This window comes from Trachemys scripta, chromosome 6 (assembly GCF_013100865.1).
Source record: "Trachemys scripta elegans isolate TJP31775 chromosome 6, CAS_Tse_1.0, whole genome shotgun sequence".
NCBI lineage: Eukaryota > Metazoa > Chordata > Testudines > Emydidae > Trachemys > Trachemys scripta.
This window is the reverse complement of record NC_048303.1, coordinates 83858775-83886269: the sequence shown is the minus strand read 5'-3', so window position 1 is coordinate 83886269 and position 27495 is coordinate 83858775. Positions and strand designations below refer to the sequence as shown.

Below are 27495 nucleotides of genomic sequence, written 5' to 3'. Positions count from 1 at the left end.
AAACTAGGATTTTGGAAAAAGGGTATTTGGATAATTGGAATTATACTGTATAAAAGAGCAAGTTGTATAGAGAAGATAGATCGGGGGCTTCTGTTCTCCGTATCTCACAATACAACATGAGAACAAGAGGACAGTGAATGAAACTAAAAAGGTGAGAAATTCATACCAATAAAAGGAAATACTTTTTTCACACAACACCTGATTAAGCTGTGGAACTTCTTGCTGCAGGAAGTCACTGCGGCCAAGAACTTAAGATTCAAAAAGAGAGGGGATAATTATATGGCTATCAAGAATATCCAGAGTTATAATTAATGACAACAAAAATTTAGGAACCTTGTGCTTCAGTGCTTAAGCCAACCTCTAGCTATTAGAGATCAGGGTGAGACCGGCAGATATGTCACATTTGCAGACTGTGGGATTCTGACAACTTCCACTGAAACATTTGGTACTGGCCAGTGTCAGAGAGGATACTGAACTACATAGGCATTGCTGCTGACCCAGAATACCACTTCCTATGGTCCACATGGGTTTGCACTCCCCAATTTTTGCTGAGTTTGAAGCTCAAACCTCAAATTGAAACTCAATCAATCAATACTATCCAGATCTACCTGGTTCTATGTCAAAACCTTGTGAAACTTGAACATCTCATGATTTCAACAGAAAATCATAACTTGGCTTGTGTGTATCTGAAATTGAGAAGCCTAACAATAATAATCACTGTACACTCCTATGGCAACATCTGAGGATCAAATGCTTTGCAAAGATTGATTAATTTAACTTAACTACACACCCAGTGATGTAGGTAAATATATATTTTCTGCTTTTTCAGATAAGAAAACTGAGACAGACAGCAATTATGTTATTGTCCAACATCTATGGAAAGAAGTAAGAACAGAACCCAGATCACCCAATTTCAAGTTTTGTACTTCAACTACTGGACTATCCTTCCCCTCCTCAGTGAATCTTTGGGAACACAGCCTGAGTTTAGAGTACAGAACAAAACCAGATGAATTCTAGGTGATTTCAGCTATCATGTTGTACATGGCACACTGTGGGACATCAACAATTCTGCATCAATGAAATATTATTGCATAAAGTCAGTCTTCAGTGTGCCACTCATTTTTTTCTGCTCCAGTCAGCACACAGTAGTAGCATTTGCTGTGCAGTGTTCCAAGCTAAACACTGACAAACAATGTGCAGAGGGGAACCTTTGATATCTAGGTATGCATACCTGAACAGAAATGAATTTACCTTTCTGGTCTCTCTTGTATTTTTCCATGCAGTACTGGCTAATCAGCCAAGGTATTTCGCTTTAAATAATAAATATTTCTCTCACTGCCCATCTCTTCCTTTCATTTGATCCAGCAGAAAGTCAGAAAAATCCACTGATGAAAAAACAATCATGATTGTGGCAACAGACTGTGATACCACAGAGAATGATAGCTTCTTTGGAAGAATTAAGCAGAGATTTGGTAAGATAAGAGAGGACTCCTTATTCAAAACATACTGGGCTGTACCCTGAGTTCCTTATTCGGTTTTCAATCACTCCTTATCCAGGACAAACATCCAGGATCCAAGTATCAGAAGGTGTTAGTGTTAGTCTGTATCCACAAAAACAAAGAGGAGTCTGGCGGCACCTTAAAGACTAACAGATTTATTTGGGCATAAGCTTTCGTGGGTAAAAAAAACCCCACTTCTTCAGATGCATGGAGTGAAAATTACAGATAAAGGCATAAATATATTGGCACATGAAGAGAAGGGAGTTGCCTTACAAGTGGAGAACCAGTGTTGACAAGGCCAATTCAGTCAGATTGGATGTGGTCCACTCCCAATAACTGATGAGGAGGTGTCAATACCAAAAGAGGGAAAACTGCTTTTGTAGTGAGCCAGGATCCAGTTGTGCAATCATTTACACTAGTGCAAAGTGGGTGTAAAACCATTTTGATTTGGTAGCATTGTACACCCTCTTTGTAGGTGTAAAAAAATCTGCAAGGTACAGGACAGAAATGAATCAAGCCCCCATTGTCTTTAGTGGGAGTTTTGCCTCACAAGAATTGATGAAAACTGAGTAAGAAATTTAAGATTTGGCTGAGTACAAATATTGTCAATGGCAAGAAGAATAAAGACAGTCACAACTAGCTAATTACTTTGGATAGATGTTCCCATATTATAAGTCAGTCTTGGTGTAAAAGAATAAAACAAAAATAAGTGGCAACACTGTGTGTAAGAACACTTCTGAGCCTATTCAATGTGTGCACGCAATGGTAACTGAGGTAGTTTTCTCATTTCAGATACATTCCTGCTGCATGTGCTTGATTAACTTCATGGCAGTGCTGTTTAGTGAGCTTGCATCTTCACTGCCTTTCACGTTATTCATTTTTGCCAGCTCTTTGAATCAAGATGTGTTTTCTACATCTGTAGGCTGCTTAGGCTTGTTGTTGTCTCTTAATGTTAAAAATGAATATCTCAGTCCTCCTACCATGCTAAAGAAGAGAGAGCAGACACAGGGTCAGGAATACTTGCTGACAAAAATCAGATATGTATATAACAACTTTCCTTCCAAAAGATTTCAAAGTGCTTTACAGACAGAGAGCCAGATTCTCAGCTGGTGTAAATTTATATAGCTTAGAGCTACACTGATTTACATGAGCAGAGAATCTGGCCCTGAATACACGGGGGAAGGGGGAAATCAATAAATAACCACTCTATAGCACCCATATGGGGTGGGATGCAAGTAACACAACAGATTTTATGAACTGGAAATGAAAAATGATTACTCCTACTGAAAGTACACCATCCTGGCACACAGATTCAGTAACAAGTCACAGGGATGAGCACATCTCATTGAATCAACATTCCCATTTCCTGCAATACTTGGAGTTTCCTTAGATGTCTCATCCCCAAACTGACAAGACCCAGCTCTCCTCATAAAAACTAATGAGCTGCAGCTCCTAGTAGTAAAACTGCAGGTATATCTACATAATTACAATCTTAATATGACAAAATAAATATACAGAAACAAACATAAATAGACATAAAAATTAGAACTGATCCTAATTCATTTTACATCTTGAGGCAACATATAGCACTTGCCCAGCCACAGGTTTCAAAATTACCTCAGCCAAATTGGCCAACTGAAACAAAAACAAACTAGTGCTCATTAAGGAATAGTTTCTCAGTTTTACCAAATGAAGACCAGTCAGATTCCACTTACCAAATATTTAGCCCTATAAAGTTTAATATAGAGAATATGTAGTCTCCACCAACCAACATTCCAATATAAGCAATGGATATATTCTGAAAAGAAATCAAAAGCCATGCATTTACTAAACAATTTTAGCCTCTGAGAACTTAGATGTCATCAAGTTAATTTGCTTTTGAACGTTTTTAGCTGTTGTCCTTTCAAAAACTATTACTAAAATCAGTTTCACAGTGTGGCAAGTTTACCGATAATGTAAAAACAATATATAATAAACAATCATCAATTTTCCCAAATATGAACAATTCACTACAAGCTGATTCAGGTAGAATGTTTTTGAAGGACCAGAAATTCCAAGGACTATTTCTTTAATACTTTTCTATGTACCTTTTTTGCAGGGTACATTTTCAGCTGAGCCCAACCTCTCTTTTTCAGGTGAAAATCTCAGCATCTGTGTCTATAGTGTCTTAATTTACATCTGCAATTGTGTAGAAGTGCTGGCATTCAGATTTGCACTGGCTATTCAACTGTTGGCACAAATTGGGCCCTCCCCACCCCAAAAAAATGGATGCTACTTTTTGCAATATAAGGAGGGTTCCTCTTCACTGCAAAAGGGTGTGTTCTTAACTCAGGTTAAAATAGCAGTGAAGATGCAGCAGCAACTCAGCCTGTAATTTGGGCTAGAAGCTCAAGTTCAATGCCAGCCTCCCCTTTAGGCTCTAACTCACACTGCTAACCTGAGTTAAAAGCTAAATTGCCGTGTTTTCACTGCCATTTTAGGGTTGAGTTAGCTAACATGGATTAGCTAGCCTAAGTTAAGAACACATTCTTTCTCACAGTGAAGACATACTCTAAGGCCTGGTCTACACTACGGGTTTAGGTCGGCTTTAGCAGCGTTAAACCGAATTAAGCCTGGACACGTCCACACAACGAGGTCCTTTCTTTCGACTTAAAGGGCCCTTTAAACCGGTTTCTTTACACCACCTCCGACGAGGGGATTAGCGATAAAACCGGCCTTTGCGGGTCGGAATTGGGGTAGTGTGGACGGAATTCGATGTTATTGGCCTCCGGGAGCTATCCCACAGTGCTTCATTGTGACCGCTCTGGACAGCGCTCTCAACTCAGATGCACTGACCAGGTAGACAGGAAAAGACCCGCGAAGGTTTGAATTTCATTTCCTGTTTGCCCAGCGTGGAGAGCACAGGTGACCACGCAGAGCTCATCAGCACAGGTAACCGTGATGGAGTCCTCCCAGGATCGCAAAAGAGCTCCAGCATGGACCGAACGGGAGGTACGAGATCTGCTCGCCATATGGGGAGATGAAGCAGTGATAGCTGAACTCCGTAGCAGTAAAAGAAATGGAAAAGTATTAGAAAAGATCTCCAAGGCCATGAAGGACCGAGGCCATAACAGGGACACACAGCAGTGCCGCGTGAAAATTAAGGAGCTACGGCAAGCCTACCACAAAGCCAGAGAAGCAAACGGAAGGTCCGGGGCAGAGCCGCAAACTTGCCGCTACTACGCGGAGCTGCATGCGATCCTAGGGGGTGCAGCCACCACTACCCCAACTGTGTGCTATGACTCTCTCACTGGAGAAACACACAGGGAAGACGGTTCGGGGAACGAGGAAGATGACGATGGAGGTACTGTAGGTAGCTCACAGCAGCAAGGAAGCGGAGAAACCGGTTTCCCCAACAGCCAGGATATGTTTGTGACCCTGGACCTGGAACCAGTAACCCCCGAACTCACCCAAGACCCTCAGGGCACACAGGAGACCTCTGGTGAGTGTAACTTTGTAAATATTTGTAAACATTACAAAAAAAAAGCAAGCAAGTCTGTTAACGTGTATGGGGATGGAGCGGAAATCCTCCAGGGACATCTCCAGAAAGCTCTCCTGGTTGAAATGGGGTGATTTTATTAAGGGGGACATTCAGAGGCGCCCGTTCCTGCTATTCTGACCAGAAATGTTCCCCGCTGTTAACCACGCGGTGGGGGGGAGGGGTGAAGTGATCATCCCAGAGAATCGTGTGTGTGGGGGGGGGGGGTGGTTTACTTGTGTTTGTGCCGCATGTTAACCGGGAAACCGCAGCCCCCTCCTTTCACATTGAAACCCCATTTTAAATGGACAACCCAATTCATCCTTGATATGGGAAATGCGCTGCTGTTTGCAACCTTTCCCACATGTTAAGAAGGTTAAAAAAGCCAAAACACTGTGGCCTACGATGGCTGCCTGCAAGCCGAAATATGCGACCTTGTAATGAAAGAGTGTACCCATTGTTCCCTAAAATGTGTCTTTTTTAACCACCTCTCCCTTCTCCTCCACCAGCTGCAAATGTTTCTCCTTCGCAGAGGCTCGTGAACATTAGAAAGAGAAAACGTAAGACGAGGGACGAGATGTTCACGGAGCTGCAGATGTCCGCCCAGGCTGATAGAGCACAGCAGAATGTGTGGAGGCAGTCAATGTCGGAGATGAGAAAAGCCCAACATGAACGAGAGGAGAGGTGGCGGGCTGAAGATGATAGGTGGCGTCAGCTTGCAGACAGACGGCAAGAGGCAATGCTCCGTCTGCTGGAGCATCAAAGTGATATGCTCGAGCGTATGGTTGAGCTGCAGGAAAGGCAGCAGGAGCAGAGACCGCCGCTACAGCCCCTGTGTAACCAACAGCCCTCCTCCCCAAGTTCCATAGCTTCCTCACCCAGACGCCCAAGAACACGGTGGGGGGGCCTCCGGCCACCCAGTCACTCCACCCCAGATGATCGCCCAAGCATCAGAAGGCTGGGCTTCAATAAGAGTTAAAGTTTTAAAATGCAGTGTGTCCTTTTCCATCCCTCCTCCCCCACCCATCCCAGCTACCTTGGCAATTATCCCCCTACCTCTGTAAGGAACTAATAAAGAATGCATGAATGTGAAAAAACAATGACTTTATTGCCTCTGCAAGCGGGAGGGGAGGGGAGGGTGGGGTGGGGTGGTTGGTTTACAGGGAAGTAGAGTGAACCGGGTCGGGGGGGGGGGGGGTTGGAGGGTTCATCAAGGAGAAACAAACAGAAGTTTCACACAGTAGCCTGGCCAGTCACAAAACTCGTTTTCAAAGCTTCTCTGATGCGCACTGCGCCCTGCTGTGCTCCTCTAACCGCCCTGGTGTCTGGCTGCGCGTAATCAGCGGCCAGGCGAGTTGCCTCAACCTCCCACCCCGCCATAAAGGTCTCCCCCTTACTCTCACAGATATTGTGGAGCGCACAGCAAGCAGCAATAACAATGGGGATATTCTTTTCGCTGAGGTCTGAGCGAGTCAGTAAGCTGCGCCAGTGCGCTTTTAAACGTCCAAATGCACATTCCACCACCATTCGGCACTTGCTCAGCCTGTAGTTGAACAGGTCCTGACTCCTGTCCAGGCTGCCTGTGTACGGCTTCATGAGCCATGGCATTAAGGGGTAGGCTGGGTCCCCAAGGATCACGATAGGCATTTCAACATCCCCAATGGTCACTTTCTGGTCCGGGAAGAAAGTCCCTTCCTCCAGCTTTCGAAACAGAGCAGAGTTCCTGAAGACGCGAGCATCATGTACCTTTCCCGGCCATCCCACGTTGATGTTGGTGAAACGTCCCTTGTGATCCACCAGGGCTTGCAGCACCATTGAAAAGTACCCCTTGCGGTTTACGTAGTCGGTGGCTTGGTGCTCCGGTGACAAGATAGGGATATGGGTTCCGTCTATGGCCCCGCCACAGTTTGGGAATCCCATTTCAGCAAAACCATCCACTATTGACTGCACGTTGCCCAGAGTCACTACCCTTGCTATCACCAGGTCTTTCATTGCCCTGGCAAATTGGATCACAGCAGCCCCCACCGTAGATTTGCCCACTCCAAATTGATTCCCGACTGACCGGTAGCTGTCTGGCGTTGCAAGCTTCCACAGGGCTATCGCCACGCGCTTCTCAACTGTGAGGGCTGCTCTCATCTTGGTATCCTGGCGTTTCAGGGCAGGGGAAAGCAAGTCACAAAGTTCCATGAAAGTGCCCTTACGCATGCGAAAGTTTCGCAGCCACTGGGAATCGTCCCAGACCTGCAGCACGATGCGGTCCCACCAGTCTGTGCTTGTTTCCCGGGCCCAGAATCGGCGTTCCACGGTATCAACCTGCCCCAGTGACACCATGATTTCCACATTGCTGGGGCCTGTGCCTTGTGAGAGGTCTATGGCCATGTCAATTTCCTCATCACTCTCGTCGCCGTGCTGCAATCGCCTCCTCGCCTGGTCCGGGTTTCGCCTTGGCATGTTCTGGCTCTGCATATACTCCAGGACAATGCGCGTGGTGTTCATAGTGCTCATAATTGCCGCGGTGATCTGAGCGGGCTCCATGATCCCAGTGCTAGCTATGGCGCCTGGTCAGAAAAAAGGCGCGAAAGTAGTATCTGATGGACCAGGAGAAGGAGGGCGGGAGGGAGGGAGGGCCGAGTGACGACATGGCGTACAGGTACAGGAACAGGGAGAAACACAAACAACTGTCACACAGAATGGTCCCCCCAAAGATTAAACTGGAAACCCTGGGCTTAGCAGGCCATTGATTTCACGGAGGAAGGGGAAGCAAAAGGCAGTTAGCAGCTGCTGCTGTGTAGCAATGCAGTCCCACGTCTGCCGGCACCCAGAGGACATATGGTGACGGTGAGCTCAGCTGTGCTGAGCGGGCTCCATGTTGTCTGCACAGGTAACCCAGGTAACCCAGGTAAAAAGGCGCGAATCTATTGTCTGCCGTTGCTGTGACGGGGGAGGGAGGGGCCTGACGACACGTACCCAGAACCGCCCGCGACACTGTTTTGCATCATCCGGGCATTGGGATCTCAACCCAGAATTCCAAGGGCGGCAGAGACTGCGGGAACTGTGGGATAGCTCTGGGATAGCTACCCATAGTGCAATGCTCCGGAAGTCGACACTAGCCTCGTACTGTGGACGCGGTCCGCCGACTAGAGCACCTAGAGCATTGTATTGTGTGGACACACACAATCGGCTGTATACAACCGATTTCAATAAAACCGGCTTCTATAAATTCGAACTAATTTCGTAGTGTAGACATACCCTAAGATTCATTTCACCTCCAATTTCCTGAAAATAGGTCTCATATCCTCCAAAGGGGGGGGGGGGAGGAAGTGTTGGAAAATAATTAAAAAAAAATTAAAAATTATTTATTGTTCTTCTACAAGGTTCAGTGTTTTGCTCTGCAGCATTAAAAGGCAGTCAGACCATTTGGCTGTAGGTCAATATGGACACATCTTTTAATAAAAAAAAAAAATTAAGTTTCAAAAAATGATTTTTTTTCCTGGAAAGGTATTATGTACTGTGCTCAGTTTGCCAACACTTTTGTTTCACAGGTTTTGGCATCTAGTTCGGTCAATGACCTCATTTCTATCAGGAGTTACAGTCACAAAGTGCCTTTCAACATTCAAAAAACCTTTCAGAAATTAGTTATGCTATTTTTATTTAGTCGTTGTCTTCTTTTGTGTGGCTTAACAACAGAAATGTTAGCTGTCCAAGTCTCAACTGGCAATCCAATTAATTGCTTCATGTGATGTAGAATGGATGGCAGAGATATCACCAGGATCAGATCATTTGGGACATTAATTAATTATGTGTTCCCTACAGTCACAAATAGGATTGTAACTCAGTCCCCATTTATGGGGAAGGTAGGAGCATCTGTCTTGTGATGTGTGGATGCGATTCAAAGTGGACCATATTTCCTAGGGGAGTGAAAAGCCACTGGGTCCTTGATTAAGTGTTTGTTCAGGACTTTGGCATCCTTCCACCATGCTCAACAGTGATTTTCCAGGAAAAATCCAAGTCTTCGGTGCTCTTACAGTGCAAGCCAAAAAGATTTAGTAGATTTGAGTCAGAATTTCAATATCAGGAGGTAGCCATGTTAGTCTGTATTCACAAAAACAACAAGGAATCTGGTGGCATCTTAAAGATTTATTTAGATTTATTTGGGCATAAGTTTTCATGGGTAAAAAACCCACTTCTTCAGATGCATGGAGTGAAAATTACAGATGCAGGCATTATTATACTGACCAAATTTTGGTATGTTATTTGGGTCTTCATGTATTGGAAGACCCTTGTTCCCTTGTTTATGACGAAACGCCTAAAGGATTCTTATGTCACTTCAAATTTGGGGTGGATATATGTGAACCAGTATAGAAAGCAATGTCTGTAGCATTGATTTTATTGTGCCTGTAATGATCCGCATTTCTTTAGTTATTTTCCGATTTGTAATGTGCCCTATCCCGATGTCTCAGGGCAAATGTACAAAATTTAAAACAACAATGCACGGATCAGAGCTGAGAGATAAGGTTTCCACTTTAATGCTTGCAGGAATTAGAAAAGAAAACATTCAGAAGACAGCGACTTCAATGCTCCTTTGACAAATTTAAACATGTTGGAGCCATCCAATTGGGGCTTCTCTAAGCTTTTGCATCCAGTCCGACCCAAGGCCATTCTAGAGGAGATGCTTAGGATCTTCTCTCCTTTGTTCAGACTGAGAACCATTTTACCAGTTTGTTTTTTTTTAAACCAGTACTCTTCTTTCATTTGACAACTCTTGTGTTCTCCTCCATGAATTGGCTGGCAAGAGGAGTCAATTGTGCAGTCAGTGACCGTCTCACATGGACACTCAGGCCTTATCTACATGAGGGAGTTGCACTTTTGTTATTTAATTTAATTTATTTAATTGGTTTAGTTAAACCATGCTTTGTTTGTATTATCTTAAGTGAATTAGGAATCGGTTTAAGATAAACCAAAATAAGTCACTCAAACTGAAATAAATGTGTTCAAACAGGAGCTTGCATCAGATTAACTAAATCAGTTTAAAATCACACCTTTAATTACACCAGTGCAGCTTTATCAAGCAGGGAAGGCCGGAGTAATGTTCATTTCTACAATACATCTGAGCTTCACTTAGTCCTGGGAGAAATTATACTCATTCTCCTAATGTGGATCTCCTGTACTGGCAAATGTAGCACTGCCACCAAGACATGGATTAGCCATTTGTTGTGTTTCCAGCTCATACATACACTCACAACATCAGCAAGACACTTGGTGACTGAATACTCTTCACCGTGTTCTGAATATTCTTCACTATTTCAGTGTTCTCACTCTTTTTTCCTGCTACCACTTACCTTGATTGCACCAACCACTGATGTCGTAAGTGCAGAATTGTAATGGCTGCACAAGACTGTAGAATACATTAAGAGAAACCTAAGGCGAAGAAACAAATCTTAGTAAATTCATTCCACATGAATCTATTAAACAATTCAACATTATACAATGGTATTCCAGTTAAATCAAAAGTAAAAGGTTTATGACTTTTAAAGTAAAAAACATATGACTGACACTGGGTTACATTAAGTACAATACTGAATGGCCCTACTTCAGGGTGACCCAGGATAGTAAGATTTACATTAGCACTTCTAGTGTTAAATTGTGCTATAGCTTCTTTTAGAAACACAATCTCTATATCTCTGTCCATAGGTTGTGGACTACCCCTAAACTGACCTAGGTCCTACCCTTCAAGGCACGGACAGCTTCTAAGAGGTGCTAAGCATCCTTGTTTCTTATTAACACCAATGGGAGTCAAGGATGCTCAGAAACACTTTGAAGTGCTCAGGACCTTGCATGATCAAAGCCCGACTGAAGTCCTCAAACTTATTGGTTCCTTTGAAGTACATTCAGCATTCTGAAAAAACAGCTCTGAAAAAGATATGGTAGGATTAGGGTTTAGTTTCTTTTCATGACTCCCATCCCAAATTTGTTCAGATTACAAGTCTAAAAATGATTTTTTATAAATGTCAGCTGTGCAAGCCCCACCCGAGATGCACATCAGGCTGCATCTTCTCTGCCTTTTAAATCACCACCAGTAGTACCAATTTCGTTATGTGTACTTACTTGACACTGGCTGGAGATGCAGTGAGACAGAATAGAATCCAGCTCACTTTCCTATATTTTTATTTGCTCTGCTAACTGTAGCAAAGGCTCGTGTTTTATTCATATTCATCATTTGTATAGCACTTGAATTGTGCTTTAAAGAATAAATAAACATAGTCCCTACCCTAAATAATATGCAATCTATTAAACTTAGTGCAATAAGATCATATAATCTGACATTTTAGAGTCATGTTTCTGACCACCACAGTTAAAAAAAAAAAAAAAAATGCCAGCAAGTGTTCTGATCATATTCCACATTCTTAGAAATCTCCTGAGCTTTACCATCTTACATTTTAATGAAGTACATTCTCCTAGAAATTCCCAGAGAACTATCTTGAGTATTTTTTTTTTGTTTTCTACCTAACTACATTTCTGAGAGATGAAATAAAATTGCTGCCAAAATCTCTTCATATATCACTGCCTTCTTACCCCAAGAAGCAGGAGAGAAGAAACTGAAAGAGAAATAAAAGATTTGTCCAGTGCTTGAAATCTGTGACCTATTAAAAAGAAAGAAATATGCAATTAAATACTGTATAATTAAATACGGTATATACATTCATGGAAACATTGTTAAAATGAAAATGTCCAAAATAAGAAAAACAATTGATTACAATTCATGCTAGAATTATGGAGGGTTTATATTCACCTGGGAGACAGATTTATACATTTAGCAGGCTAACAGTACAATTGATTTGTAACATATTCTTTAATTTTGTCTGGTATAGCAATCTTTACAGAGCAGTCACATTAGACTGCATATTGCAAACACTATGCAACAAATGAATAATTCTTTATCCAGAATCTTGGTTTGAACTCTCATTCATTGATGCTGTTGCCTAATAGTGCATATCATTAATATGCAACAAACTAGAATTTACACTAAAACTAGTTAAAGGATAAAGAATTAAACCTTCTCCAGAAAAGACACCTATTCTATATCAATGTATTGCATATTCACAGCTTTTAGGGCCTAATTCTGCACCTACTGAAAGCAAAGGGAGCATTGCTACAGATATTACTGGATACAGGATCAGACCGTAATCCTTCTTTTCAGTGAGATTTTACAAATGAATGTGTCTTTTAGAAGGTTTTCAAGCATGAGATTAGATATAAGCAGCTCTGGGATCTAGTCCCCTCTCTGCCACAGGCTTCTGATATGACCCAGGGCAAGTCACTTAACCTGCCTGGACCTCAATTTCTGCCTGTACAGCTGGAGATGATAATTCTTAATCTTACAGGGGAGTTTTGTGACTAAAATTTGTAAGCACTAGGAGATCCTTGGATAGAAGAGACTATAGCCCCTATCGTGCAAATCATCCTTATTCACTTAATTAGACCCATTCTACTCAACCCAGGTAAGGATTACTGACAATTCAATGGAACCACTCGTATGAGAAAGTGTTTGCAGGATTCAGCATGCAGATTGTCTTGTTGGGGGGTGAGCAACAGTATCAAACAGTAAGGTATAATTTAGAGAGGGAAAAACCTTTACCTTTGGAAACGTCCTCAACTATTAAAATAACCCACCCTCTTTTATGCTATCTTTTATAGATGTAAACCAGGGCTTGGTTTTCATAAGTGGAGTTAAGATCCACATCTTTTACAAGCACACTTACTGCAGGTTGCATGCAAAGCAGGAATTTACGCACATACAAGCAGGCAGGCACCTGCTAGCCTTGTTTACATGCAGTTCTCAGTTACTGGGCACAGATGGTAAATGTGCATGCAAAGAAGGACTGCAATTTGACCTCTCTACATTTTTGAAAATCAGACCCCCCAAGTGACTTGTCTGGATTCTTAGCTGTAGCTGTTTTGAGGATTAACAACAGTTTGTTTGATCTTCTGTCCTATCAACACCCATTATGCATAGCCGTATGAAAGGGAGGGCTAGTTATACTGAACACTCATTTTTCTACCACTTTCACATATGGGTGTTGGACAATATTTTCTTGGAAGTGCACACGTTTTTGCCTTTGAGGTGAAAAGAAGCCCTTACTCTGCTCCCTAAAAATACTCAATTGTGTATGGGGGAGATCAAAACACTCGCTTATGTTATCAAGATTTGTTTCCAGTGTGCAAGGGCAGGACTACTCCGTATCTGAAAAATTTCATGTATCTAGTCAAACAAAAGGCTCCTATATCACTCTGAAGGTTGTTCCTTGGGAAGAAACACAACTAAACAAAAAATGCACATATCAGTCACTACTAAATGTGTCAATAAGATTCATTTGCATTAACATTGATGATAAACTGGAATCATGATTGTTACAGTTACTGAAGACACTTCATTTCTGTTTTGTTAGTTCATACTCCACTAACAATCAGCCAGCTGTGTTAAGGACAAATTAATAACAAGACACTCCTTGATTACCCTTTCCTCACTGCCAGCCTATGGGATGCTTTACTCTACCAGATCTGTATGAATCAGCGGGAGTGGGAACAGTTTCCATTCCACACAGATTGAACACAAATATTTTGGTTGGCATGTGGTTGTCTCTTCTCATTACAGGGCACAGACTGCACAGTGCCCATGCTGAATTACAGCAGAAAACCTTGTAATGTAGCACCAAAGCAACAAAAAATTGTTACATGACAACCAGGTAAAAACAGGTATCTCCCTTAATCTACAGATTATTCATCAATGTTTCTACATTACCATGGCATTTTCCATTATTTGAAGTAAATATTCATCATGCTGGGTCAGCTATACAGGTGTCTCCTATTCATAGTATTGGAACTTAATTCTAATAGGTACAAATATGTGTTGTCAATAGCCATGATACATTTGTGAATATAAACTGTGCATGAAATTGCTTGTGAAAGGTGCCAGAGCAACAGCCCAGCACAATGAAATCCTTGATTTATTCGCACAACAAGCATAGCGCAGACTGCAGCAGAGCAGACTTCCTCATGCATTCCCATCAAAATGCCTCAACCCTGCCTTACAGGGATCATATCTAAGTGTAAGAGAGCAGTTCAATCCCAATAACCACATAAGCTTAGCCTCCACTGAGACTGCCAACTAAGGGGGCAGCTCTGTTTTTTGTGATGGGGACACGGGTTCACTGGACTGAAGCCACAAGATGATGTTTTGCAAAAAGGACTGAACTAAGCCATAATATATTTGTAGTGGGTGACAATGTTCCAGGTAACTGCAGAATTTTAAGAACTCACCAATATGAATGTCACAAAGAACTAAGTGCCCAACAACATGCAGCAAAGAACAATATAATGAATAATAAATAAATAAATAAATAAATAATACATAAACTCTTATATAGCACTTTCCAGCAGTAGATCGCAAAGCACTTTACAAAGGAGGTCAGTATCATTAACCCCATTTTACAGATGGTGAAACTGAGGCACAAAGCTGTGACAATGTGACTTACCCCAGGTCATCCAGCAGGCCAGTGGCAGAGCCAGGAATAGAAAGTGGGTCTCCAGTGCTCTATCCACTGTGCAACACTGCCTCCACTGATGTGCTATAATTATCTATGAAGGGCCACTGAGCTATCATGAGCTTATAACTAAGTGATATGTAGGTCACAAGTGGGGATTGGGTCTAACTAATTCTGAATATTCTCTCTTTGATAGAAGAATAGATGGCATGGAAGTTGCTTGCTTTGGCTACTCCCAGCCTCATTTTAGAGCATTTGGCAAAACTGAAAGCTCATAAATCACATGACACAGCTTGGGCCTTATTTTGTAAGTAATTCCAGCTGCTATTCATTAGTCATTAGTAAGTTTTGCACACTGACTGACAGAGGACTAGTATTATGGTTAAGGACCACTAATTATAGTAAGGGTTTGCAGGATCTTTCTGGTGAAGAAAAAGCCCAAGCTATATTGAATCCAAATGCTGGCCTCAAATACAGAGGGAAAGGTGCCTTGTAAAAACCCATGATGTAGAGAGTCAAAATGAGAGATACTGAGAGCAGTAATCTCAAAGTTCTAACTGTAATGGGAAAAGGTAAAAAGGAAAGACTATTGTGCTACTTAGTGTAGTTTTATTTGTTCTTTATCATGGAGAAAAAGTGGGAAAGTGAATTTACAATGTGATTACTCATCATTTCACTACATTGAAAAAAAAAAATCTTCCTAGCTGGCTGAAAAATTCATGGCCAGAACATAGCTGGACTAACACCATGTACAAGCCGAATGAAATTAACAGGATCGCACGGGGATGTAGTTCAGGGCAGAATGTGGCCCTAAGTTTGGAGAATGGCGCTAGAGCATTTTGTTCCGAGGAACTCTAGATACAGCAAAATAACTAAAATAATTAGGGAAGTGTACTAGTGTGAGATGTCTAACGGTGCTGCTCACCTGCTGAAGGTCTCCAGTGGAGAAGCTAATAATCATTGTGGGTATCACCATAAAATAAGCATTATAGAAAAGGACTCCATATTTTCCCAGCTCCTGTGAAAAATGAAACACACCTTTTGTAAACCTGGACCATTTGATAATAACCAACATCCCTGTAACAACCAACATCCCTTCAGGCAATTTATTTATGAATGTGAAAAACTTCATGCAGTACAATTTAAATGACAAATTTGTTACCATTGGGTTTCAAAACTAAACACTGAGCTGAACTAACATTTCAGTTAGCCTGTCTGCAGACTCAGTAAAGCAACACTGCACTGGTTCACATTCAAACATATATATCCATAACCATACAGTTAGAAACTCAGTTAGGTCTAAATCTTTAACTGCTTTGTGTCACACAGCTGAAGGATTTAGCCTGACATAGCTGTTCATGAGACAACTCACCACATCTAGCATAGGGTAAATCTTCAGTAGTGTAGGGCTGACACACTGGCTCCTACATCACCTCCCCAGCTCCGGTGTAGTGGGTGTGACGAGGAGAAAAGGGATGATCCCAGGGAGGTAATATGGAGCGCTTTGAGTCACTGGCAACTGATGTAACCTAGAGCAATCCTAAGGCTGCTGAATATTTTGTTGGGGGATTTGCCTGGTACAGGGGAAGCCAAGAATCAGGGGAATGCAAAGGTCACCTTTTAGCAACACTGTGTGGTCCCTGACTGTAGCCAAATATCTGGGTTTTAATTTTTGCTGTAAAATGAAAGCTTAAATTCTGCAGAAATAGATGGAGTACAATGTACAGAATAGGTTCAGTTTGACCTCTTTGATTACTAAAGGACATATACCCATTGTAGGGCTGAAATCCTGGCCCCAGTGAAGTCAATGGTAAAACTCCCATTGACTTCAGTAGGGCCAGATTTCACCCAAGGTGTTTAATGCTTGGTGCTTAAAGCAATAAAGCCTGCCAGCTTCATAGCACTTCTTGTTTTGGAGAGCAAATTGCTTCTTGAATTACAAGGAGTTAGTGCATAATCTGTTCTTTTTGTGTTAGTTTATTCTTGCACCATTTTGTTTTGGTCATTTCTGCATTAGAAAAATGCAAGAAAAACTGAAGGAAACAAGAATTACAACTCCAAAATGGTTTCATTTAAAAAATAACAGAGTAAAATTCAAAGATTTTGTTAGTTTGGAAAAAAAAGTGTAAAATGATTGATATTAAATGCTTAATGTGATCACAATACCACCCAGGGGGGTACAGCATGGAAAGAGGCAACCTTCCACAAAGTCCTTAATTACATGCTATGTTCTTGTGGGACCACCCACTGGGGCAAGATGGTTCATTTTCCATGCACGTTCAGTTCCGGGGCTCTCCAAAGCCACCTGTTATACCAGCATCACCACAACAGTTGGCACATTTAGTGATATAAAACACTTGGCTATTAAGAATTGGATTGAGATTAACATCACTCCCATCATTTTATATAATCTTTTGCTTTGATAAAGATCATTTGTGGCCAAAAAGTTGTTCTCCTCCAGATATGCATGATATCGTAAACACATTTTGCTTTTACTCTAGTTTCGGGATAGAATTACTTTTTGGGAAAGTGAAGTTTATTTTTTCCGTCTTTGGTAAAACAAGATTATGTTACACTCTGCCTCAGAGGCTAAACTGAGTGAAAATCAAACATGTTACTCACCCATGCGTGGGCTGAGAAATTCCTAACAGCTTCTCCCTAAGCCAATCTATATTAGAGTATGTATATTAACTGGAACATGAAGGCAAATGAAATTGACTCTCTTTGTTAAATTTGGTGTTACCCCACTCGTACGCAAGAAGTCACAGTAGATGACTTTCCTTTATCACATGCACAAAATGACTAAGTTCAACCTGATCACCACAAAATTACCTTTGGATCCATTTTCTGTTTAGTGTATACTCCATTTGCTGCTGTGAAGATATCATTTAGTAACACAAAGGTGTAGCCTTCCAAATTAAAAGAGAGATCTGATCTGGGGGAAAAAAAATACATATATATATATATATATATATAGTAACTCCTTTCTTAACGCTGTAGTTATGTTCTTGAAAAAATGCGACTTTAAGTGAAACGACATTAAGCTGCCGGAGCTCCGGCGGGGATTTAAAGGTCCCGGGGCTCCCCGCTGCCAATGACGTTAGAAGGGAGCATTGCACAACTTTAAACGAACATGTTTCCTAATTGATCAGCAACGTAACAACAAAACAACTTAACCCGGATGACTTTAAGTGAGGAGTTACTGTATATATACACACACACGAATATAAACCTGGAAAACCCCAGCAAATTCAGGGTTTTGCCCTACGTCTTTTTTGTACGCTGAACTATTTTACATTTCCACAAACGTCAATATTACAAACAATTCAGCTCTTCACAGAAATTCATGCAATAAAGGACTGTCAGTACTGTTCCATTCTACTTTTGCCCTGTTTTTCCTTCTAGCTCAGTCCTGACAACATGTCCAATACTTACTGAACTTTTTCACACAAGCAGTAACTATGGTTTAGAATCTAACCAATTTTTATAAGTAGAATCCGACGGGAAATAAGGGTCTCTTCAGTTTTGTTTGGTTACTATTCTCAAATAGGGCAATTTGTTTAAATGATGGTGGAGACATTAAATTCATGACAGATGGAAATTATTCACTGAACTATACCTAACTGCTTTATACTTTGTATGTAGCTAACCAAAATATGCTACATTTCTTATGGAATTCCATCCGAATAAAATAATTTTCTAACAGGAAAGGCAGAGGAGACAGTAGAATACAGCTTCCGCCGCCCGTGCCCCTCCTAAAGTGATCCATCTCAAATTTAAACTTCTCCAAAATTATATGAACTATGAACACTGCCTACTCTAATTACATGACAACCAACAGACCACCCACCTTCTCTCAAGGATTGGCGGGGGGAGGGAGGGTTCTTATGTTTGATTATGTTATATTTAGAATTTTATCAAGGAAAAACAGTTGCTCTTGTGTATTTTTGGCTTGTTGTGTTATTTAAATTAGCATGTATATGCAAAACCTAGTAAAAATGTAGATAACAGAAACATTGTTCAGTAAGAACTAGATTTTGCCCTTATATGATTGTGATCCTCCCCCCCTCCACTTTAGTAGATCTCTTCTCTAATTTATTTCTTTAATAGGATTTGCACTCATCTAGGGGCAGATTTGCCCCTTAATAACAAAGAAAAAAATAAACTTCAAACATTACTTAATGAGAAGAAATGAAAGCCTTACCCAGCGGCTATGAAAGCCCCAAGAATGATGGTAAATACGCTGACTATAATACCCAGTGAATATCGTTTCCTGTAACAAAAATTAGACAAGTCCATATTTAGAATATTAGAAGAGAAACTAACTGGCTTCCAGTCCATTTAAAAGGCTTCAAAAACAATTAGTATTTGGAAAAAGCTAACAGAAGGACAAATCTTGGTAGCCCTAAGCAGGAAAAGTTCTTTCTGACATCAAGGAGAGTTCTGCCTGTAAGATTACTTTGCTAATCTTGTCATAATTTAAATATAGTCTTTTTTGAGATATTGTTATTGTAACAAAATGCTAATGCTCTAATACTTTGGGTTCTGTAAACATAGCTCGATAAACAGGGTCACAAATTGTCAAAAGTCCTCTGCTGCTAGATAATTTCCAAAGTAAAGCCAAGAAAAATATGTTTCAATGCTGGTGACAGTGGGACAAAGTCTGCCTCAGGTACACTAATGCAACCGCAGTCTTCAATGGGGTGGCATTTGTGTAACTGACAGTGTGATTTGGTCTATTGATTCTGGGGCTGGTTATTACAACTCTAATTTCTTTTATACCAAACAACTGATTTATTTTTAATTAATTTGGCCAAAGAATGCTGTTTACACAGACTGGTAGATGCCCACTTTGCCTTATTGAGCAAGTACATTTTAAGGCCCAACCCACCAAGCTGTTCTGCATGAGCAGCCTCCTGCATAGCTCCACTGACTTCCACAGGGCTCCATGTGGGCACAAGGCTCTGCCTGTTTGGAGCAGTTTGCAGGATTGGTGTCTAAAAAGAGCAGACCTTAGCCTAACAAACAACAATTTGGACCAAACCCTACTTATGTTACTCAGGCAAAGTGAAGTCACTGGACTCACTCATATGAATTAAGGTGAGCGGATTTTGTCCTAGATCCACAAAAATGTATATTTTTTTTATTTCCACAAATAAATTCTAACTAGTTTCTATACTCTTCTCTGAGTTTTTCTAATCAGTGAAAATCAGCCATGCAACATCCTGACTGAATACCACAAATCCTCCACTTGGTAATGACATAAAATAAAAGGTATTTTGCAAATGAAACAAACAAACAAACAAAAATCACCCAAGTATGATGATTTCCAGCAGTAATGTAAGTGGAATGGTAAACTTCCTGAGCACTGTAAACATCGGCAAACTGTCCAAAAAAAGGAAAAAAGAAAAAAGAAAAAAAATGATCAAAGCACTGTGTCAAAATGCAAAGCATTTTTATTTGCTTAATTCTTACCTAAATTCACTAAGCAGAAGATGAACTAAATAGACTAGCCTTAAGAAGATAGCAAAATGAATTCTCAGCCTGTTACCACACATAAAAATGTCAGTCTGACACCAGAGTCAGATTAGATAACATAATCACTGCAAATAAAGGGTTCTGCCAATTTTTCAAAACAAACTAAACTTGGCTACCTGTTACAAAGCTCCTCAGAGTTTGAAAAGAGGAAAAGGAATAGAAATCATCATTTTCAAATTCTACCTAATGCAGCCCCTCTGAATTGATGTTTTCTGTAGAAATCCTGGTTATAATAAATAATGAGGGCCTTTATTATAAAGTTTAAATATGACCAGTGAATGTGGCTCTATAAATGAATAAAAGAAATATAATTCAAGGGATTGTGCTTAACATCAAACAGGTTTTGTATTTAAAAAATGAAATAAAACCAAAAAGATGGAACATACTAGAATCATGTAAGTCGGTAGTAACCCTGTCTATTACAAAAAATTGTTGCATTTGAATAACAGATTGTTAGGATACACAGAATGATGCATTATAGGATCTTGTGTGTTTATTGATAATGCCTTTGCAGCTGATGTTTTGGAAATTAGACACCTCGGCCATCTGGACCAATTAATCCCTTTTACAAGGTAATGACTAGTGATCATGTTAAAAAATTATACAAATCCTAGTTTCAGGCTTACAACTCACTGAAATCTTGGATTTATACATCTATATCTTGTCTTCAGGACATATTCTTTCAAAAACTAGATGTGGAAAATTCCATATGGTGAATTACATATTAACTATTAAAACACTGCAGTATTCCTTAATGTTATTATATGAAATCATGGCGCAAAATTGTGATGAGTAAATCTAAAAGTATACTTTTGCAGTGGGAGATGGGTGTCTTGCATTTGAAATTATAATAGACCAATACCTTTGTATTTCAAAATAATTTGTGAACCAAACTACAATACTCACTGTTAGATTTTGGTGAGCTTAAAGCAATTCCAAATTCACATGAGCAAATTAATTATTAAATACCATATTGTTGCAGGCCATACAACAGTTATAAAAGGATCAGTCACATTGGAAAATTGCCATGTCACTTTAATTGGGCGATTGGTGATTACATGCTACACACCATGGATAAAGGGTTTCAGAATCAGGTCCTCAGTCTCTTTAAATTATAGAAAATTCATTTGTTATCTTAAAAAGAAAAAAGCAATATATATTCACACCACCAAAGCCTCTCAAATGTATGAAACACACATCCAAACTCTTTTTAATTCCTAATTTTAATCTAATTTAATTTACAATTAAAACACTGTAAAAACACAGAAAGGTTTATGATAGGGGTTTTCATGTTTTTTTCAAAGTGTGGTCCACATTTTACCAGAGGTTCTCTCACAGAACACTTGCCATGCCCATTTATGGTCACACAGACCACTTCCCCTCCCAGTGACAACTGAATACTATTCGGGGGGTAAACAAACCTACTGCTTACACAAGGAAAAGTTAATTAAGGAAAGTATTTGAGGTTTTTAGTTGTCTTCCATGCATTAAGCGATAGTTTTATTGGAGAAAATTTAACCCCTGCTTTTGTTCTTCATTTCATCTCCCTCTCATGTGTATTCTGTTTCTCTCCGCTGGAAATTAGGACCATCAGCCCCAGCTCCATAGACTACAGTTTGGGACCCTCCAGTATAATATTATTGGAAATTGTTCCCTGGGCACTACTGCAGCCTCAGGTGCTACTACAACCATGCTGCCTCTGATTCCCTTCCACAGGGAGCTCAGTCACTCAATTCATATAGCAGATCCTAGGTCATCTCAGTCCTGCCAATAATCCTTATACCTGCACCCCTAGTTTGAAGGCAACCACCATGGAGTAGAAAATGTAAGTATGTATGCCTTCTGTATGTCCTGTCCACAGCCTGCCCTTCCTACTACATGTGAATTCCATCCCTCCCCTGTACCATTCTACGTAACTCATGCAAGACTTTTGTATACAAAGGAAAATAATAAATAAATAAATATCTAGGTCTTATATAGGGCTTTTCACCATAGATCTCAAAACTATTCATATGCACGTAAAGGCATTTTTCTTACAGGTTTCACCCCACTTGTTGAGCTACCCATGGAATGCTGGCCAGTCACATGAAGAAAGGAAAACATTTAACAAACACATTCATCTATGCAGTGAAACTGCATTCACACTCTCTGTTGGTACAGACCATGCTAATCTCTCCTAAAGGCAGCACAGAGATTGTAAACTGATCAGCTGCTTTGGTTGAGATTTGAAAAGCAGTGCAGGGGATTTAGTCATACATCATCCATTAAAATTAATGTGCAGCTAAGTCCCCGGTATTACTTTGAACCTTATACTTTGTACCTACAAGAATAAAATTATAAAAACCAAATGGTCTAGCTACGACCTGCGCTTACTGTACCTTAGTTTGCTGGTGCTTGTTAATCCACTTATGTGATTTCCAACATAAAGCAGAGGCAGAGGAAACAACTGCAATAAAGTCAGAGCACAATTCACATTAGACCTATGCTTTACTATTGAGGAACTTTGAGTTATTTTAATAGTGTAAAATTCCTTCATTCCTAAAACAGATTCTTTTTCTTAAGGGGGGGAAAAGAACCTCACATCCATTGACTTTATCAAACCCAGATCCTTGACTGGTGTTCATTGGCATAGCTCCATTGACTCCAATAGAGCAACAATGAATTACATTAGCTGAGGATCTGGCCCAATATACGTTAAAAAAGAAATACTCAGCACTTGACTGGTTTCACTTTTGCAAAATTAATACTTGATTATTAGCCTAGACCTACTGGTTTTATTTAGATTTAAAACAGAAAGCAATTGAGCAGGTGGAATGAAAGCACGACTGATCTTCTGTAAGGACACAATAGAGTACACAGAGGAGCATATACTACTATGTATAGAAAAAGATTATTTTAAGTACAGCTATTGAGGAGTCTTAGTGAACAATAATATAAACTATACACACTGCTGAAAAGAAAAATTAAATGTTTAGGGCTAGGTTAGATTGTAGGCCCTTTAGGGCAGCACCTATAACAATGTGGTCCTGACACTGTAGGGTTGCCAGGCATCCAGTTTTCAGCCCTAGCTCCACGCGGCTCCCAGAAATGGCCACCAGGTCCTTGTGACCCTAAGCGTATGGGCAGCCAGGGAGACTCCGGGCGCTGCCCCCTCCCCTAGTGTCAGCTCCTCAGTGCCCATTGGCCAGGAACCATGACCAATGGGAGCAACGGGGGCAGCACCTAGGAGCGTGAGCCTCCCTGGCCACTCATGTGCCTAGGGGCTTCATGGCAGGGACCTGGTGGCCGCTTCCTGAGAGCCACGGTAAGCACTGCCAGGACTCTGCACCGCAACCCCGTCCCAGCTCGGAGTCTCCTCCCACACCCAAACTTCCTCCTGGAGCCTGTACCCTGCCCCAGCCCTGAGCCCCCTCCTGCACCCCAAAACTCTTATGCCTGGCCCCACCCCCAGAGCCTACACCCCCAGCCAGAGTCCTCAAACCCAACCCCACCCCCAGCCCAATCCCCTGCCCCAGCCCGATGAAAGTGAGTGAGGGTGGGGTGCGGGGGGAGAGCGAGCAATGGAGGGAGGGGGGGTGGAGTGAGCGGAGGCAGGGCCTTAGAGAAGGGGTGGGGCACAGGCGGGGCCTCGGGGCAGGAGTGTTCGGTTTTGTGTGATTAGAAAGTTGACAACCCTATGACTCTGACAGAAGCCTTTGGGCCCTACCACAATACAAACAAATAACAACAGATTGCATCTAGCCCGAAAAGAGCATGCAAGGAGCTATGTATCCCTGACACAGAAAGACCATGGGAGTCTAAAGCCAACAGAGGTAACCAGAGGGGATGGAGAGGAGCCATAGCTCTGGCCTGGCTCTGCATGAGCTAGCAGAGCTGGACCGGCATGGGGCGGGGGAAAAACATGTCTCAACATGCCTGATGTTGCTGTGTGTGTTCCCCAAGAGACACTGAATTCTGTGCTTTTAAAGTTCTATGTGACAAAAGCATATAGACATGAACATTTTATTTTTTAAATTATGCAATAGTTGCTCTCAAGTGGAAGGGAAGAACAAAGGAGACGGAGGCGGAAAAAAGCGACAGTTTATTTATAGCCTATAAATCTCTCATGACCCTGCAAACATTTAGTAATAACAACCCCCTGCCTCAGCACGTTATCCAGAAAGAGAACTTTAGATATGGGGTGAAAATGGAACTTAGTGCAATGGAAAAGAGAATATATTTTCACTTATTGTAATGGTGAAAAACCACAGACAACTGCAGCTCACCTTGCACAATCCCAGAGGGCAGTGAAAAATTAGCCAAACAAAAGCCAAATACTGAGAGCTTCTCCCACTGAAATCAGCAGTTTGCAGGCTCAGGTCTCAAATTCAAAGTTCAGATTAAATTTATCTGCAATTTAAAGATTCTCCATCTCAAATGTGGGTCCAATCATGCTAACTGCTGAGCACCCTCAACTCTAGAGGGGCGGAGAGTGCTTGGCATTTAGCAGGAGGCCTTTTTATTTCATTTTGTGGCCTCTGGCTCTCCTACAGCATGATGGATAAGAGCAATGCTAGAATACTCTATGCTGGGAATGAGAAGCCACAGTGACATAAGAGAACTTGAAAGTGAAAGGGAGTCTAACTGTGCTACAGTTAATTACAGCCTAAACACACTTTACAAAGTAAAAGAATCAACAAATATAAATGCAACTGACATGCTGAGACTAGGAAAATCTGGTATTTCGGCTGGTAAATAACTGCTGAAATGTTGCAACACCGATTGCTCAAGATATAGTCCCAGAAAACCTCCAAAGCATTAATATTGAAAAATATAAAAGGAATGCCTGGTACCAAGGGTACAGCATGGAAAGAATGTATGTGGGGAGCAGTTTGGATGGGGAAAAAGATGGTCTCAAGGATCCAATACATTTCTGAGATTTGCGCTACTGCCCCTTAGTACCAACCTACCCACTGAGACAGGTGTCCCCCCTGGTCATAGCTGTTCCTGCAAGACTTCTATATACAGAAGTCCCATTGATTTCAATGGGAATTCCATGTAAATAGGGCTCATGGGATCAGGCTCTTTAGTTGTAAGGTCTATTCATGGTAAAACTTCTTAGGCCCTATAGGAAGGATGGTTCTGTAATTAAGGTACCAGACTGGGACTGAAGAGATCAATGGAAGAGCTGGGAATTGAACCCAGACGTCCTGTGTGACCTTGGGCAAAGCATTTAGGCCTTGATCCTGCAAAACGATGCACACGGGCAGACCTCTGCACCCATCCAAAGTCCCATGGCATTCTGCAGTGATGCAACAGTCTGCCTATGTGCATTTCACTGCAGGATCAGTGCCTTATTCACTCTGTGCCTCCGTTCCCAGTATGACAAACTGAGATAATAGATCCTTTCTCCTATCCTTTGTCTAGGGTGACCAGACAGCAAATGTGAAAAATCAGGATTGGGGTAGGGGGTAATAGGAGCCTATATAAGAAAAAGTCCCAAAAATCGGGACTGTCCCTATAAAATTGGAACATCTGGTCACCCTACCTTTGTCTTGTTTTTTCAGACTATAAGCACTCTTACTATGTGTATGTAGTGCATGTAGTAAAATGGGTCCTGTTTACACATAAATAATAATAATAGTGTTTTCCCACTGCGGAATACTGGAGTCAAACTGTGGGGCTGATCTGAGAAGATAATTTTATTGTTAGACACTACCGTCTCAAATGCATCCTCTCTCATGCTAAACACAAACTATATAATCAAACTGCAATTTAATTCTGTCTCTATAAAATGCAAGATTGTTATATTGAAATTAAATTATCTACTTACAACAAATTAATAAAATAAAGATATAAAATCAAAATTTCGTGGAACATCTGGAAAAATCAGAATGTTTGCAATTTTTTCCATTGTACCTTCTGTCCAAAGAAAACATTTTTGAAAAACCACAGTAAGAAGACTATTGACAAAGGAATAATTTCCTTTTAGTTTCAAAATCCAGACTTTTCATACCTTCACAGGGATACTTTTGTCAAAATCAGGGAAGTGAATAATCTTATTTAATTTTGACACATACAGAATAAGTATGGTGGTTGCCATCTAAAAAAAGAAAAGAAAAGCAAGACACAATGTAAGAGCCAAACGCTATTTTAAACTTACATATAAAATAACTGTTTCCCTCTTGGGCTCTATTCTCCCCACCCATTCCTTCTTTGAGTCATCAACTCTTATCATTCCCAGTGTAGACATATGATTAGATATCTCTTTAACAAAGATTTCTCCCGCTACACCATTGTGCTTAGCTTTATTGTCCCCTTGGCCTCTGTAGTCAAAGAACAAAAATTATGTGGATCCTTATTAGCAAACTGCAAGGGAATTCGAGAAAACTATGAGGGAATGCAGAGACAGTGCCACCATACATAAATCCCAGGTCTTCAGTGGATCCCCTGGGATCCATACGGATCCTGGGAACTAGCAGATTTTGAGGGCTGAGCATCTTGTTGATTGAATTTTGCAAGAGAAAGTTTGTAGCATTTCCAGTCCTCTACATGGGTTTTCCCCCATAAGGGATGAATTGGATCCTAATTTCCTCCAGGTTGTTAAAAAAGATAAACTGTGAGGAAGAGTGATTTCTTCCATAACAGTATTATTGCACTGTAAGGGCTGGTCCACACTAACCCCCCAGTTCGAACTAAGATACGCAACTTCAGCTACGTGAATAACGTGGCTGAGTCGAAGTACCTTAGTTCGAAATACAAGGTACTTACCGCGGGTCCACACGAGGCAGGCAGGCTCCCCCGTCAATTGCGCGTACTCCTCTCGCAGAGCAGGCGTACCGGCGTTGACGGCGAGCACTTCCGGGATCGATTTATCGCAACTAGACAAGACGCGATAAATCGATCCCAGAAGATCGATTGCTTACCGCCGAACCCGGAGGTAAGTATAGACGTAGCCTAAGATGAAAGCACTTAATTTCATTATCAATCTTAACTACAGTATATTAAGTTTTATTGTTGAACATACCTGTCCAATTCCAAGAACCATTGGAGATGGGAATCTGAAAAGAAAAGAGAACTATAAATGCACATACCACAACAACAAAAGTGTGAGGAAGCAATAGGGTTCCTATTCCTTTAGGCCAATCTTATCAAAAATGGGTGTCTAAATCCATGTTAGATACCTACATGACTGGCCAAATTTTCAAAAGTGCTGAGCAACCGGCAACTGTCACTGAAGTCCCAGGTAATCTTGCACTATTTTAGTCAAAGGCAATTTCCTCCCCCCACCCCCTACCCCCCAAAATGCAATACATCACAGGCTGTATAAATGTTGCAGAAACATACATTGGCTGCTAAAAAAAAAAAAGCGCCTATTTCTCCACCCTGTGGATTGGCTTCAGCCCAAAGCAAAGATACT

General features: G+C 41.1%; 1 protein-coding gene across 1 annotated transcript; it reads right to left on the bottom strand.

Moving 5' to 3' along the window:
• Positions 1 to 1842: 1842 nt before the first annotated feature.
• Positions 1843 to 27291, bottom strand: SLC35D2 (solute carrier family 35 member D2). The gene is made up of 11 exons (XM_034774175.1): positions 27103 to 27291; positions 26092 to 26178; positions 22475 to 22542; positions 19872 to 19943; positions 18763 to 18831; positions 17391 to 17493; positions 15484 to 15576; positions 11590 to 11657; positions 10356 to 10434; positions 3215 to 3297; positions 1843 to 2483 (listed from the first exon to the last, which is right to left on the bottom strand). Exons 1-11 carry the CDS (start codon positions 27121 to 27123, stop codon positions 2396 to 2398), a joined length of 831 nt encoding a protein of 276 aa, XP_034630066.1. The 5' UTR covers positions 27124 to 27291; the 3' UTR covers positions 1843 to 2395.
• Between the last annotated feature and the right edge of the window lie 204 nt (positions 27292 to 27495).